The 17,305-nt window shown below is 42.7% G+C and overlaps 1 protein-coding gene and 1 long non-coding RNA gene across 2 annotated transcripts in view; one reads left to right on the top strand and one right to left on the bottom strand.

The window, feature by feature from the left end:
• Nucleotides 1–6,793: 6,793 nt before the first annotated feature.
• Nucleotides 6,794–7,880, top strand: LOC131410973 (uncharacterized). The gene is made up of 2 exons (XR_009221441.1): nucleotides 6,794–6,898; nucleotides 7,719–7,880. It is a non-coding gene; the product is annotated as an uncharacterized LOC131410973 (long non-coding RNA).
• The window catches only part of LOC131410967 (aldehyde oxidase 2), a 72,837-nt gene continuing 63,247 nt past the window's right edge, over nucleotides 7,716–17,305 (bottom strand). Inside the window, exons 36-37 of the mRNA XM_058549551.1 lie at nucleotides 9,484–9,559; nucleotides 7,716–7,789 (exon numbers count right to left, since the gene is read on the bottom strand). Coding sequence (XP_058405534.1) covers nucleotides 9,506–9,559 — 54 coding nt within the window. The 3' untranslated portion in view covers nucleotides 7,716–7,789; nucleotides 9,484–9,505. The remainder of the gene's footprint in view (nucleotides 7,790–9,483; nucleotides 9,560–17,305) is intronic.

Here is a 17,305-nt window from a genome sequence, read left to right as displayed (position 1 = left end):
TTATGCATTTCAGGTTCTATTCTTAAAATGCAGTATTAAAACTGTCTTCGAGGATTTCCCACGTCTTTCTCGGATAAAAATAGTTTTCTTTCAAATCACAGCTTCATTTTTCAGAAACTGACCAGTAAAGAAAGCTGTGGCCTCAGAGGGCATTCTACAGTAAGGCTTGCCCGCAGCAGAGGTTCTCAGCACGAGGCGACTTGCTATAGGAAGTGCGAAAGTGGACGTCTCCATCAGTTCTGTACACCTATTAATGTGACTTCAAGTCACATTTTTAAATACATAAATTCCACGAGGAATTTTTAGAACGCAGGTAAAAAGGGTTATGAAATAACATTAAGAACGTTGGTGTTTTATGACATTTTGAGAATCAGTTGCCTAGAAAGAACAATATATAAGCAACAGATTTGTCTTTGAGAAATGCATTTGCTGAGAACACGTTAGGAAGGTCTCTGCTTTTCCTCGGCAGAAAAGAGGTAACAATGAAATGTTCTAGGACCTTCACTTTTATTTCCTTTATTCAACAAGTATCCACTAAATACCTGCTGTGTGCCTGGTGTGCTGTGATGGAGGTCTGAAGACAGTAAATCATGGTCCTGTGATGTGCACGGACCAGTGAGGGACAGATGATAACAACAAGCATGGTACCACTGTGGATGCACAGATGTGGAGGTTTGTATGAGATGCCATTAGAATGTGGACGGGGGGTGACCAAATCCATGGGGCTGGGAAGGAAGGGATGCGCAAAGGATCCTGAGTAGGAGATACTGGAGGTGGGTCTTGAAGGAAGAGAAGTGGTTGGTCAGATGGAGAAGTAGGGGCAAGAAGCAGCACGTGGAAAGGCCTGCAATGTGACAATGGCTGCCAAATTCTAAGAGCAGGGAGCACCTTTGTGCATCTCGTGTAGCGTGTGTGTGTATATATGTCAGTGTATGTTGGGGGAGGGGTGGCAGAGATGAAGTGGGGGTTCGTTTGAGAAGGACCTAGAGGGCTATGCTAAGGAGTTTGGTCTTAATCTGTGTTCTGTTTTCTGTGTGATAATTTACTTAAAAATACTTTAGAAATTTAGTATAAACTATATTATGTATTTAGGCATAAATTAACTTTTATTTATACCCTAGATGTAGTCACTTTGCACCATAGGTGTAGTTAGTTTGCTTTTGAAGAATCCAGATCATGAATCTGCACGTCAAAATTGGTTCCCCAAACATTTCAAATAATTTTCTAAAACTTCATCTTAAGATTTTGTTAATGGGTATAGGGGATGTTAGAAATAAGATGCATGGTTGTCTAGAAAGATTATGCTCGCCCTATGAACCTTATCTGAAGAAGGTGGAGGAGTCCAGCAGGCTGTGCTGGGAGCAGTGCTCCACATCTGGAGTGCTATTGGTTCTGAGTGCCTTCTTGCCAGAGGATGCTGTCACTTGCTGAACTAGAAGGATAGATGATTCTGCCATCAGAGTGTGATGTCCGCTCAAAGTGAACCTACCATGCAAGATGCTTGGCCTAACTAGTGGAGACTGCCAATACTTATTAAAAGAACCTGTCAATTGCTGTATGTGTCAGTCGCCTAATTGCCTTAGGTCAGTTTGTGACAACCTGGTCAGCAGTGGAGACCACTGGAGATTATCAAGTATGACATCAGCAGGCTGTCAGCATACTTTTTTGTGTGTGTGTGAGGAAGATTGTCCCTGAACTAACATCTGTGCCAATATTCCTCTATTTTCTATGTAGGATGCCACCACAGCCTGGCTTGATGAGTGATGTGTAGGTCTGTGCCAGGGATCCGAACCCGTGAAGCCTGGACTGCCAAAGCAGAGCATGCGAACTTAACCACTACGCCACTGCCACCAGGCCAGCCCGGGACTGTCAGCGTTTTTGAAAGATCCCTCTGGGGAAGGGAGGAGGGGTGGACTGGAATGGGAGACACCATTGGATTCTATTTTAGCTAAGTTAATCTAACCCTCCTACAACGTGTGTTTTGTGTACTTGCTTCTCTTCCTCTTCTTCCTATAGATTTTTAAACTACCCAGATTCTGGCAATACCCCTTTGGGGTGGTGTATCTGGATAGGGTAGGGATGGGCAGTGGATATGGGAGTTTTGAAAAAGCTCCTTAGCTGGTTCAGATATGTCTACCTCTGCTTCCTCCAGATGGGATATAATGGCATGGCGAGAAGAACATAAGGGCTAAGGAGAGAGGACAGGGATTTTTGTTTCTTTTGTATCTATATCATATCTCTTCAATTTTTATGGATTGTGAGCAACTTGAGAATAGGGTGTATGTTGGGGAAAGTTGAAATAATAAGCTCCCAAACTTTGATTCATCTAACATTTGGTTAAAAATATAAACTATTGGTCACAATGGTGTTTGTGGAGAAAGGCCTGTGGAGAAAAAAAATCAAGTTCTTTGCATTTTCAATGTACTGGTCTAGATAAACCTTGGAGAATATTTATATTCCAGCAATTTCTTGAGCACAACGAACAAAGAGACCAGACAAGTGGTAAAAGGTCATATTTAAATTGGTACAGGCTCTGTTCTTATTATATTTGCTAAAAAAAGGAAGAAGTTTGTCCTTAGTTATACATTGAATGTTAATTACATTGGGCTGTTTGTTCAATGTTCCTTATATTTTCTGCCTGGAATGTAATTGTCTACTGATTACATTTAGTCAATAAATTATATTTGTTGTAGGATAAGAAATTTATTCATTTATTTATTTATTTTTTTTGTGTGAGGAAGATCAGCCCTGAGCTAACATCCATGCCAATCCTCCTCTTTTTTGCTGAGGAAGACCAGCCCTGAGCTAACATCTATTGCCAATCCTCCTCCTTTTTTTTCTCCAAAGCCCCAGTAGATAGTTGTATGTCATAGTTGCACATCCTCCTAGTTGCTGTCTGTGGGACATGGCCTCAGCATGGCCGGAGAAGCGGTGCGTCCGTGCGCGCCGGGGATCCGAACCCGGGCCGCCAGTAGCAGAGTGCGCACACTTAACCGCTAAGCCACGGGGCCGGCCCAATTTATTCATTTAAATTGTAAATGAACTATGTTCATCAGATTCATCACTATATAAATTGTGTAGGCTCTTCTGACATACAGAAAAATCTCAGAGTCCTGTGTCTGTTTTTTCATGTCAACGTCTAACTTTAAAAATATGAAACCATGACTGTTATATAGTATATAGTGAGCAAGTATCAAAGATACAGTCAATGAGGGAGCCAGGGTGGTGAAGCAAGTTCAAAGGAAGATATGAGAAACTAATATGGAAAAAAAGAATGTCAGAATAAGATTGCAGAATTAGACCAAAAAAACCAAAAACCAAATCAAAACTGGTTAACATCTTACAGAGCAGAAAAACCGGAAAACTTTGGGGTTATCTTTTCAACCATGCAGAAATCATTTGCAGTTTATCAATGTTCTGCAAGTTACCCCCATATGAGTTTCCTATTGCTGCTGTAACAAGTTACACAAACAACTTGGTAGCTTAAAACAACACACATTTAGCTTACAGTTCTGGAGGTCAGATGACCAAAATGGATCACACTGGGCTAAAATCAAGGGGTCAGCAGGGCTGCATTGCTTCTGGAGACTCGGGGAGAATCCACTTCGTTACCTTTTCCAACTTCTAGAGACTGCTTATGGCAAGACCTACCTTTTCAGAATCTGAACCCTAATGAATAGTAAATACGTCAAGTTCCATTTCCCTAGAATAGTTCTGTCCAATATAACTTTCAGGGATGATGGCTGTGGTCTCTTCTGTGCTGTTTAATGTGGTACCCGCTAGCCACACCGAGCTACTGAGTACTTGAAAGGTGGCCAGGGCAAATAGGGAACTGAACTTTTTCTTTAATTAATTAAAATTTACATTTAAATAGCCACACGTGACTAGTGGCCACCATATTGGACAGGGCAGCCCTAGAGCATCAGATTACTCTTTAATGGGCTTATGAGACAGTCCTGGAGTATGACACTGAAAGGTCACACAGTATTTTTTTTTTTTGCCTTATTTCTGAGTGTTGGAAAAATTTTCTTAATGTGTGCAAGTAAAATAAATAATGACTCCAACAGATTAAAATCCAATAACAATATGAAGCCTGATTTCTTTGTTAAAGAACTATAGCTTCTTTCTTTTTACTTCCCTTAGACCTCCTGGCCCACGAGTATCTGAGTTACATAATATAGGTTTCATCAATACTTTGAATAGAGCACATTCATTTGCTCTTCCTTAGTCAAACATGTGGAAATATCAGTTTGAGATAGACCCTGTGGTAAAAGATGAGTAAAATACAGTCTCTGCCAGCAGTCAGTGGGCCTATATTCTAGAAAGGAGGATACACATGTAGACAGATGGTGTGATAGAAGAACCAGGTACAATAAAGGAGGAAGGGTCACTTACACCCAGAACTGGATCTGTTGGCCTCAGCAGGAAGGTTTGTTAGTGTTGAATAGTGTTCCCCCCAAATTCATGTCTACCTGGAACCTCAGAATGTGACTTTGTTTGGAAATAGGGTATTTGCAGATATAATTAGTTAGGGTGAGGTCATACTGGATTAGGGTGGGCCCTAAACCCGATGATTGGTGTTTTTCTGGGAAAGGAGAGGGAGAGCTGGACACAGGCACAGAGAAGGAGGCCATGTGACAATGGAGGCAGAGACTGGAGTGATGCAGTTACAAGCCAAGGAACACTAGGAGCCAGCAGAAGGGGCAAGGAAAGCTTCTCCCCTAGAACCCACGGCCTGCCGACTCCCTGATTTCAGACTTTCAGCCTTCAGAACTGTGAGAGAATAAATATTTAAGCCACCCAATTTGCAGTAATCTGTTACAGCAGCCCTAGGAAACTGATACCATTGGAAAGATACTGGCTGGCTGGCAGAATTGAGGGCAGAGCTGAAGAAAAGGCCTTGAGGTGCGTGGGGACAGAGGCTCCTCTGAGGGTCTCAGCAGCGGAGCTTGTGGACTTCCTCTGCACACCTTGGCCACCCAGGCAATCTACGTATCTTACTCGAGTCCAACTCTCAGGGGAGAGACTCTGACCCAGCTTATCCTGTGCCTTTCCCAGCAGCCCTCCTGGAATGTGGAGTGGAGGACAGGCGACTTCCCAAAGGAAAAGACCCCAGGCAGATACAAACAACAGGCGACCACGCTACACAAAAGACAGTATAGTCCTTTTTGGAAGAAGAAACTGCCCTGTTGAATGCTGCTCTTTTACCCAGTGAGGGTGGGTGGTTACAGATGTTGAGAAAGATTATCCTGGCAGCTGTGTGCAGAATGCTTTGGAGCAAGACCAGCTGGACAGCTGGTGACATCATCTACATGTGACGTTAAGGGAGTATGGGGTGCCTGTCCTGATCTGGTGGCTGTGCCAAGGAAAGAACACTCTTGTTTTGCACTTGGTGGTGTCTTAATATGGACCCATTCAAGGTTGTGTAGGGAGACTGAGAAAATGCCTTTATTTTCTGTCTCCAGCTATTTCTGCCTAATTTTTAAGCTATTTTTTGGCGTCTTATAAATCAGAAAGCATATCTTTTCGCTATTTGTCTACCCAATGACATGACACATATGAAGTGTTCATTTTCACTGTTCCAGGGGTGGAGCTGGGAGCAGGAAATTTTTCCTTACATGAGAGAAAACCCACTTGGAGAACGCAGGCTCAGAAGGCAGAAGTACAAATGCCTCCTGTGCACCCAAGACCCGGAGGGAAGAAACAGGAGGACCCGTAGAGCCAAGATGAGTGTTCAAGGTTACAGTTCCTCACTGTTACAGGTGCCAGGGGACGGCTGACGTGGGGAGGGGGTGGAATTGTCTAGACAGAGAGAGCGGGGAGAGCACCTCGCTCAGCGGGTCCAGCAGGTGTAACACAGGGGCAGGAACCAGGTGCTTGTCCTGTCGCCTTAACATCCTCTAACATCCCGACATTTGGCCTCTGTGTCCCATCCACGTGTGGGACCAGTCAAGAGTAGCTTTAATCTTGACAAAGAGTGGCTGGGCATTCTGGGACCAGCTATTCCTGAAAAACAGTAAAAGTAGCTAATAAAAGTGGCTGCACTCTGTGCTGGTGTGAGAATTGGCTGGATGGGGATGGTGTGAGAGTAAGTCTTTGCACTGTATACCTTTTTCTATCTTTTAACTGTGTGAATGTATTACTTATTCAAAAAATTTAGTAAGTTTCATCCTTCAATAATGCTTATTGAGCCCAAAGAACTGGTTTCAAGTATGTGGTTTCAAATGTGTCTTTTTTAAAAAGTACTTTATTGATATGCATGCCATTCAGATTTTTATGCATCAACTCACATGAAGAATTTTTATTCAGACCCTCTATTTTTAGTCCTTTCTAGTCCTCAACCATGATAAATGGAAAATAAATGCCCAGTAACCATCCTTATCCCTAATAGACCAAATTAAAAAAACATACAAATGATATTTACCATCATTTAAAATGATACAAATGATAAAACAAATTTCTCACATTCATGTTAGATTACCCAGTTAAGGATTTTATTTTCGAGAGCCAAAACTTTTTTTTATTACTTTCAACTTATTTCCCACCGGCTGCTCTCACTAAGTTCCCCAGCTCTTCTGCTCACGTCTGCAAAAATCTTGTGTAATTTTTGTCCTGCCCGTGACCCTTCTGCTCCCATCTCCTTTCTCTTTGTGCTCCTCTCCCACTTCCTCCTGTGTACTCCTGTGGCCCAGCGGAGCCTCCAAAGTCAGCGGATGGGCAGCTGGGCAGCTGTGTCCCAGTCCCTCCAGCCAGACGTGCTCATTGCCTCCCGTGACCTTCTGCCTCCTCCAGGCTGCACTGCTCGCCTCGTCTTTGCCGTCTCTCCCCATCACCAGGTGCTCTCAGCTCAGCCTCTCCTGCTTCATTCACTTCAGGAGTCACTGCCGATGGAAGCTTGGTGAGCCTCAAGCTGTGGATTCTGGCTGGTAGAACAGCAGTGACTTTCTGGTTAAATGAGGCCTAATTCATATGCTGCTTTCTCCTCCTCTGAAGGCCTCTAAAACTCAGATTAATGGAATTGGTGGACCTTGCATGTTTTAAACTGCAACACAGGGGTGATTATAATTCAGAATTCTTTTGCTCTGTGTTACCCACTTCAATATAGGGAAAACTGAGCAATGAAGTATTTCTGAAACTCTGATACCATGTCAAATGATTTTCATAAACAAATTAAAAAAACAAAAGGGTTTGGTGATAATACATTGAAAATGTGTTTCATTGCTTTTTCCCTCCAAATTCCAAAAGAACATTAACCAAGTGAATAGCTGATCCACATGAGGAAAATACCACTCCTTTTCTGTCAAATGCACGTACACAGACCCATAGCTAATCCACAGTGAAAACACAACGCAAACCCTGTAGAACTCTTGCAGTGTTGCTGCTCTGTGGCCACCGACTCAAACACACCTTGGAAAAGTAATCACATTTTTCTCTACTGAGAAGTGTCTTTCATTCTATGACCGTACTCCACGTTACCAGTCCAGTTAGATTGGAGGGACGCAGAAAGAAAAAATTTGCTTTTACTGCAATATTTACATGATATCTTCAGAAACAAATCAGCATTAAATCAGCATTGCTTATGTGGATCTCTCAGTGTTTGTCTGGGGGCCTCTAGGCCGGAAAGTCTAAGTACATAATTTGTAAATAATGATTCATTTTGTTAATGGAATCAGACTTGAATAATGATTCTAAATTTTGTCATTTTTCTTCCACAACAGTAAAAGAACATCAGTTTGGAGTCCAGTTAGGATTAACAAGCCATCTTTTCACTTGTGAAGAACTGCAACACCTGGAAAAAAAAGAAAGAATAATTACAAAATAAAGTGTGCAAATCCTTCAACTTTTGTGTATAAGGAGAACAATAAATAGTTGAAAAATTAGATTGGTCAGCTTTACGGGTTTGAATAAGGACATTTAGGAAGTTACTTATCTTCCCTTGGCCTCCATGTCTTCATTTATAAAGAAAGAAGCTGGATGAGATCAGAAGTGTTCACGCATTTTTAGCAGAGGTTTAAAATGTTATGGAGAACACACACACAAATAGATTTTAGTGTGGTATAAATTTAATAAGGTAATGTTTAACACTTGTTAATAAAGCAAGTAAATGAGAACAATTATCTTACTCTGAAGAATGCAAAAAGAAATTGCTGGTAAAGGATGAGAGTTAGACTCAGAATGCAATTTATATCTTCATTTTGTTTTAATGGCATAGCATGGAGAAAATTCTGACACACAAAGAGTGGTAAGTGGCAAGCTGGCAAGAGGTTTTTTGGTTTTGTTTTCTGTTTTTTAAATTTGTCTTGCAATCTGAGGATGGTCATCATTTTAAAGTCTGTACAAAAACTTGACAACCCAGTTCATTCACTAGTGGTCTCCAATTTGTTAAAATTTGATATTTAGCACATCTGAGTGTGTGTGTTTGTGTTTAGCTATCCTTCATTGTATACTAGTGTCAGGCACAATGCTATGCACTTTACACACCTTGTTTTATTTAGGAATTAGAGTGGATTTGCCATCAGATCCACATCTAACTTTACTACTTGGAAAGAGAGAGAGAGAATAATTAAGGAGCTCAGGCATTCTGCCCACCATGCCGGGGTGTATGCTTTTAAATTACTATTTTATAATAATTTAAGGTATTTAAGACTTTTAAATGTTGCCTATTGTGATTTTTGTTGTTGTTGTTGTAAAGGAGAAACAAAAAAAACCTCATCAATTATTTAGTCTGATTTAGCAAACATATCAGTGCAAGTTGTTCTCATCTGACAAAGCACAATGGAATTAAACCTATATATGTTAATACTTGTGGGTTGTTTTAGACATTTAATTGGAAAATTGGAGTTTGATGAACAAACGTTTTCTCTGGATCTATGATGTAGTTTTCTTCTGCTTTCAGTTTCTCTGTTGTTGCCTATCAAGTGTGCAGAAAAGCAGAAGCTTAATTTTCTCACAATGAAAATATGTTTCTTTTTTCTGCATATATTTACCAGGTAGTTTTGGCCACCGCTCTCCAGAGCCTTGAGTGCTCTGCATTTGTGTTAGGCAGCTGTGCACAACTGTAGCAGTTAAACTCAATGAATACAAGGAGAGAACTCTTCCCCAGAGTACTAGTTAATTATAAATGTAGTAATCAACAGATTCAATTTGGGGTTTTGCACTCAAGTTGTAAGTGACTCTCAAAAGAATCAGGGAGTAGGGTCTTTAAAGTATCTTAATGCACAGCATTCTCACTTTTTATTTTATTTTAAAATAAAAGGAAAAACTGCAATGTTGGGTAAAACACCCTGACCTTCCTTTGTCAGCATCCAAAGCCATGTGTGTTTTGTATTAATGGATTAAAATGTTGGGTAAGATTTAAAAATGAAACTTAATTTACACACTTGTGCAGTCCTGAGGTTCCACAGAACACAGTTTGGAAGCCACTGGACTCGCTGATCTGTTTTTTCTTTTTGAGTAATTTTTCTTTCAACTTATTGATCTTACCTTTTAGGAAATGGCAGCAGTGTTATGCTATAGGGACAGACCAAGGTTTAAATATCTTAGGGTCATCTCTTGGGATCTAAGAAAGAAAGCAAATTAAATACTTAATATCATTGCAATATTTCACCAGGAAAATTTTGTCAAATTTGTAGGTTTTGATAAATTTTCTGATGGGAGAAGGCAGGATTTTCCTGGGGAGTGGGACCGTACCATTCCTTTCAAATGACACCTCTGAAAAGACAGTGGGTCGGTGTTGTGATCTCTACTGCACTTACTGTTGCCAAGTAAGAGGGCACTTCGATTAGTTACCTGTCGTCTTTGCTTCCCAGATGTGAGTCCAAAGAATTGTATATCCTATATGTAATGTTTGGGGGAGGGGGCCAGAAAGTGGAAAGTGGTACGGCTGAGAGCTGTTGCTTGCATTGGAGCCCACAGACCTGGACTCCTCCGCAGTGATCTGAGAGCAGCCCCGTTTACACATTTAGCCAAATGATTTGTGTGGTATGATGCCCTTGCTAGCTAAACCCCAGGCTCATTTCACTATCCTGGGCTACAAGGCCCTAGACTTTGACTTTTTGTGTGTGTGTGTGTGAGGATGATCTGCCCTGAGCTAACATCTGCCAATCCTCCTCTTTTTACTGAGGAAGACTGGCCCTGGGCTAACATCCATGCCCATCTTCCTCCCCTTTATATGGGATGCCACCACAGCATGGCTTGACAAGCAGTGCGTGGGTGCGCGCCCAGGATCCGAACCGGCAGACCCCGGGCTGCTGCAGCGGAGTGTGCACACTTAACCGCTTGCGCCACCAGGCCAGCCCCAAGACTTTGGCTTCTTATCCTTCTTCCTTGCCGCCCTCAATGCTTGTCTCCTCTGCTGGGAATTCTCCCCCTTAGGTTTGGCGGAGAACATACATTCCTCCCCTCCACTGTTGTCATGTTTTCATTGAAAGGGCTGACTTTTAGTTACAAAGATGTTAAAAACAAAAACTTCCCATAAATCATGGAAAGTTATGATGATTTCGAAAGGCTTTTCTCCTAATATTTATTTCACAAAAATACAAAAAGAAGACAAAAAACAAAAAACCACCTAACTCCTAAGGGTCAGGATATCTTCCCAAATTCTATTCTGTTTGCACTTCATCTGTATCGAAATGTAAATAGAGGGCTAGTCCCTTCTCAAAGGGACTCCCTTATCTCTGCTTCACTGCTCTGCGGACTTGCTTGGCTAACATATTTAGAATCCGCCTGTTCCACCAGGGCTGGGCTGGATCCTGGACAAAGCTCCTCAGTCCAGTCTGAGGTAGACTCAGGTCAACTCTTCTGCTAAAGATGATGGGAATTTTCAGTCTCTTCCAAAACCTGCATCCTATTCTCTTCCCTGGACCTGGGCTCCTGGGTTACCCTTCTGCTTCGGGACTGAGATCGATGCTCATTCTGCTGCTGTCCTGCCCTTCTTGGGTCTCACCTACTCCTAAGCTCCTTGGGTGAGGACACAACTTTCTGTTTTGGTGTCCAAATCCCAGCCCTGGGACTTAAGCTGCTCTTCATTGGCCTTTGGTGACCTCCTTCCCTTTACCTTCTCTCTCGCTTAGTGCCGTCATCCTCTTCCTCCCCACTCCTCTTTCTCCCTTGGTGGTTCTTGAAAGCTATAATTAAGGCAATATATTCACTATGTTTGTCAAGACTGATTCTGCTTCTAGTTAAATCTCAGCTTCTGAGATATAACTGGGCCCAGTCTCATTGGTCTCAAGGCCTCGTGTCAGTGCTAGTCGCCATCAAGCCAGGATTCTTTATCATCATCATCGTGCAGTAAAGCATTAACTCAGCAGGCTGGGCTTGTCCAAACCCTGCACATTCTCCAGAAAGGTTTAGCCCTTGACCAGCTCCTGGAGGATAGCACCTAAGCCCTTGAAATATCCTGTTTGATAAGAGTGTCTTTGTTTATCTGGGTCCTGGGGCCACGTGGTATCATGTGACCTCTGGAAGGGCTGGACACTGAGTAACTAAGGTCAGCTATGCAGGAGACCTATGCCTATGTGACTGGTCCCTAATAAGCAGCCTGGACACCAAGGCTCTGGTGAGCTTCCCAGGTTGGCGATACTGTGTGCATCTTCTCATGCATTGTTGCTGGGAGAATTAAGTGCTGTCTGTGGGACTCCACTGGAAGGGGACAACTGGAAGCTTGCACCTGGTTTCTCCTGGACTCTGCCCTATATGCCTTTCTCCTTTGCTGATGTTTATCTATATCCTTTCTCTTTCATAAACCATAACTATGAATATAACAGCTTTCTGAATTCTGTGAGTCCATCTAATGAATCTTTGAACCTGACAGTGGTCTTGGGGACTTCTGACTCAATCTTCTTCTTCATCATCATCATCATCATCAATTTATGTTGACCACTTACTATATGTGACACCTGATAAATGCTGTTCATTTGTCATCTTATTCAAATCTTATAACAACCCTGTAATTAGAATTATTCCTTCCACACACATCTCTCCCCATTTTATAGATAAGGAAACTGAGTGATCAGAGAAGTTAAATAAATCATCAAAGGTAGAGCTGGGATTCCTACCCAGGTCCCTCTGACTCCAGGGCCTTGTCTAACCACTAAGCAAACACTGTGCATCCTCACTCCTTTCCCTGACCAGAGAAGAAGGCTGCCTGTTTCCTGCTTCACATTCTGCATCACTTATTCCCCTCTCTTAATCTGAGGAATGTCTCTAGCTTTGCCCTCTTCCTTTTTAGGTGCCTTCCCTATATCTCTCTTTTCCCAACTTCTCCCAGCTAAAGGAATAACCTTCCAGAGACCAGGTAGGAGAGTTTTTAGATACAAAAATATACATTCAATCACAGTATCAGATAACCGCCTCCCCAGAAGTAAGAAAGTGTCACCAAGTATTGCAGAGGACAGATCTCTGCATCCCGGGATAAGCATGTCCAATGTGGAACCGGTTTCACAGCCTATTAGCATGCCAATAAAACCTATTCCAAGACAGCGTATGAGGCAGGAGGAGAAGAACGTGGTGAAGACTGAGAGAGCACACACCTGTCTGTGTGTGTGTGTATGGAGGGGTGTGTGTGTGCACGCACAACTGATGGGAACAGGACCGTAGGCTCAGCATTCCGAGGAAGGCGCCCTGGCGGTCTCCACCCTGCGTGTCTCCGGAGTCGTGCAGTGTGCGTCTGTTCCGTCTCACGGAATCCACGTGACTGAGGTGTACCTGTCCTGCCTTAAGGCCCTGCTGATGATCTGTGGCTTAGCTTTCAGCACAACAGGCTGGAGTCTGAATGTTTCTACATGTTGTGGGGGTAGGTTCCCAAACTATAAGGAAAGCGAATGCAATCTTGCAGGACTGCCAGTCCATCTCACCCAGCTCAGAGAAAGGCAAGGCTATGCACAGGCACGGGGTTGGGGACTAGCGTTCGGGGGCGAAGCAGCTGAGAGAAGGGTAGGTAAACCAGGCTGCCTGCAGCCCAGGAAATGTTCACACGCCTCTCCTACATCTGGCAGGAAGGGCTCCCTTTACTGAACTAAACAGGTGGCACTCTTAATGCTGCCAACTCTCACCGAGTGTGGGCATCTAGAAATGCAAAAGAGGCAGGGAGGGAAAATGAGACATGGGGATGACGTAGGGGGAGGAGAGTAGGTAGAGGAAGGCTGTAGAAGGGTTTGCAGAGAGGACAGGTAAAGGCCTTCAGAAACTAGACATTGGCCAACCTTACAGAATAACAGGGCAGGACAGGCTTGGCCATTTGGAACTGGGTACTGGTCTAGAATGAAGGGACTTTCTCCCATTAAGTTACTACAAAATCAAGCCTCAGCCTCGCACATGAGAGCCATTTGTTGTGGTTGCAGGGATTCATTATGAGTCAGCGGTATAAAGCTGCCCCTACAGAATGCGGGGTGAGCTGAACTTGTTTACAAACTTGTTTCCCAGCTGAGCTGTCTGATTCTAGCTTCCAGGGACCAGAAACCGAATCTGCTAATGGGCTTTCCGCGACCTCCCACTCAGGCAGCCCAGTCACACTGCGGTGTTGTCATTCCGCTACCTGCATACATACTTTTTGCAGCTGGTGGTAACAAGGTAACAAGGTTTTTGTATTTGTCCTATTGCCAAATTCTCCAAGGCAGTATTTTTCTAATTTTTAAGGCTGTGGAACCCTTCATGTCTCTGAATCCTAAAGATTTTTAAAAAAATGAAATCACTATTTCTGAGGAAAAATCCAAATTTGAAAGTGTTAATTAGGTATATTCTGTATATCTCTAAGGGAAATTTCCTTTTTCTTTCTTGTGGAATTTTAAGTGACTATAAAAACACATTTTCCAAGAAATACATTTTTCTTCCTCCCATCACCCAAAAGGAAATTATGCATAGAAATAATGTTTTTGGCTGTGCCTGGCTGAGTCAAGCTGCTCTGCTGGGCTCAGGGCAGAAACCACCACCAGCAACATTGTTCTGGCCAGGAGTTACCCCCCTGAGAAAGGGCCTCTGGAGAAAAGCAACAATCAACAACTCTGACCAAGGTCACCAAAGCCACGTAAGAAACTTTTGATACAGTAAATGCTTGTGCAAATAGTAGAACCTTTTGTAACAAAAATGCTCCAGCCTTAGCCTTCTTACCCAAGTCTGCTTTTTGTTGAGGCTTAAAGCTAATTATCCCTGAAAATGGGGCTGCTAGTCTAAAGAGTTGCTTTTTCTGCCCTCAGCGGGCCGACTTGACTTAATGTGGAAACTCTTTTTATGCCTTTGGGAGAGGCATATTTTCAAGAAGGTGATTAATAGTTACCGGTATTTGGTGGAGACTTTAATATTTGCAGAATGACTTGTATTTACACAGAATTTTTACATGCATTATTTTATTTAATTCCAAAGGAAAAGTACTGAGTGTTTAACCATCATTTCTGTTTAAGAAATAGATGTAGGCAGGCTGTTCTTTACCTTGCAGTTGTAAGGAGTTATTGAAGCAGGAGGGTTTGGACTTTCCACTGCTCCTGTTCTAGTACATAGACATTCTGACCTTCTCACCCTCTTATTTGCCAGAACAAATTGTGTTTCGACAACAGTATTCCAAGGCCAAATACAAAGAGTGTTAGTATCTATGTTTCTCACAGACATTTTTTTTGCATAGTACAGTATTGTATGCCAATGTGAATCATTATATATTTCAGTTAAAAACCGTGTTTGGTTGGATCAAATGTAAATTCTGATACAGGCTCAGATCTGTTCCAAGATGTTTTGAAGAGCCAGTCTGTGTGAGGAGCCAGGCTGTGGGAACTTCGGGAGGCCTCCTGTGTGCACGAATCGTAATTGCTAAAGATCTGAAGAAGCAGACCTGGATCGTGAGAGAGGCTAGTTGCAGGAAAGCCGCTGATTGGAAGGAGGACAATGCAGGTTCCACCCGGCGGGTGTGAAGATAAGTGGTGTGGCCACAAATGGCTATTTCTTTGATCACTCTGCCAGGGAGAACACCAATGGCAGCCTTTTCTACCAGAGAGGCAAGATCAGAGACTTAAGAAGAAGGCCGTTTGAGTCCATCGAAACTGCCGCAGGGCCTTTGCACAAGCCATTCTCTGCCTGGAACACACCATTACCAGCTTTATGCTTGCTCCCTCACTTCATTCAGGCCTCGGCTCAAGTGTGAACAACCCAGAGAAAGCTTCTCTAATGAACTATTTAAAATACTCTAAAATAATCTCTCCATCACGTTCTAGCCCTATTCTTCTCTTTTGCTTCGCAGTGTTATCACCACCTGAAATTATATGGTGTGTTTACTTGTTTACTGTCTGGTTTCCCCAAGAAAATGTAAGCTGCACGCGGCAGATCGACTGGCTCGCCATTTCTTCAGTTCCCCAGGAGTGCTGGGCACATGGAAGGTGCTGAGTAAATATGTTAGATGAATGAATGATTGTATGAATTTGTATGATCATTTGATGAATGAGCAAAGCTGGGGCCACACCTGTGACCCCTTTAACTTTAAGAAAAGGTGAAGGCTAGCCTAGAAAAGTTTTGTTCTATTGACGCACAGGGATAATCCAGCATCAGCCAAGCATTTATAGTTTACAGTAATTATCTTTCTCCCCTACTACGTCATCTCAACTCGAGAGCAGGCACCTGTGAGTCTGGTTCACCACGATACTCCTGCTACCTCAAACTATGCAAGGAGAGTATCAAATTAATTTCTTAGATTTGATTAAAATATGAGAGGTGAGTAGGGGTCAGCCAGGTAAGCAAAAGAAAGAAGATGGTTCCAAGCAGAGGGGAGAGCATGGTGAAGGTCTCTGTCCTTGATGCGGGGAACAGACAGAGGAAGGCAGGTGTGGCTGGTGTGGAGAGAAGGCGGGGTGGGGTACCATGCGTGGCTGGAGAAGTGGGTGGGCCCGGCCTTGCCGGACTTTGCAGGTTTATAGGCCAGGCAGGGCAAGTTAAAAAGGTTTATCTTTAACCCAAGAGCAATGGGAACCATTCGTCTTTGTGTACGTGCTAGGGTGACATGATCATATTTGTCACACCACAAACCTCTGGCTGCAGTGGGTGTAAGGAGACCATCAGGAGGCTGCTGTGACACAGGCTGGAGAGATGGTAGTTGGACTCAGGGCCTCTAGAAGTAAGTTCCATGAAGGTAAAGATCACTCTGTTTCCTTCACTGCTGTATTCCCAGCGCCCAGAACAATGCCTGGCACCTCTTAGAGACTCAACCAATGTTGGTTTAATGAATGAGTAATATAGTGGCTAGAAATAGACTTATGTAAGAAACTGTCAGGGGTTAAAATTAACAGGACCTGGTGAAGGACTGGCTACGAGTATGAGAGAGAAACGTTAGGCGAGGTTTCCGGTTTGTGTCACTATATGGATGGAGGAGTATTGCTATTTCCTGTGACAGGAAGAGGCAGAAGAATCTACATTTTGTGTGTTTCTGGTCCTCTTTTTTAAAACTGAGAGGGGGGCTTCCTCCTCTCTGCTTCCCTTGGGAGGCCCAGTCAAGGCAGCTTCTGGTATCCTCTCTGTGTTGGTGAACAGCCGAGATGGGGTCTGGAGGCCAGAACAGACAAACTCTTGGATCACTGAAGTCTTGTCAAGAATTTGAAAAAGTCTATTTCTCATGGTTTCAAATATATGTGAGGTCAGTGGAATGGCCAGGAATGTTGTGGGTCAGGCAGAGTCTGAGGGATAAACGGTCGCTCTCAACGTGGTCTATGTAGCCTTAATAACAGGACGCTGATTATGAAGAAGTGAAACATTCTGCCCTGCTCCCACCTCCAAAATTTATTCCAGGGGCTGCAAATACAGATCATGAGTTTTGGGGATAAATGACTTTGGTCAGCTATTTTCTTTTTGGATTTAAGCAACAATTTTTTTGTGTGATATTGCATGGGAAAAGTATCTTCTTTATCCAGATTTCCTATGTATGAAGGCTCAACAGTCACTCCCAATTATGCTGTTCAAATCTTTCCCAATACTTACATCAGAGATATCCCAATTTTGTAAAACGAGTGTATAAATGAGATATATTATACATATAAACATATATGAATTAAAAGATGGTTAAAATGGCTACAGTTTCCTGGTTAGTGGGATTATGGCCAATTTTAACTTTCATCTTATTCTTTTCAGCATTTTCTGATTTTTCCATAAGGGACATGTATTACTGTTATAAAGATAACAAACAATACATGTTACTAAAATGAGGTTTATAATATCAAGTATAGATTATAACATGAGGTGATGTTTAGAAGCCACGTATCTATTTATGAGTATTTTAGAAAATGTGAGATTACTCTCATACTGACTCTGAGCATTTGATTGATGGGTGTACAAATTA

The sequence above is a fragment of the Diceros bicornis genome, chromosome 10 (assembly GCF_020826845.1).
Source record: "Diceros bicornis minor isolate mBicDic1 chromosome 10, mDicBic1.mat.cur, whole genome shotgun sequence".
Lineage (NCBI taxonomy): Eukaryota > Metazoa > Chordata > Mammalia > Perissodactyla > Rhinocerotidae > Diceros > Diceros bicornis.
Note: the sequence above shows the minus strand (reverse complement) of the source record. Positions and strands in the feature narration are given on the sequence as shown.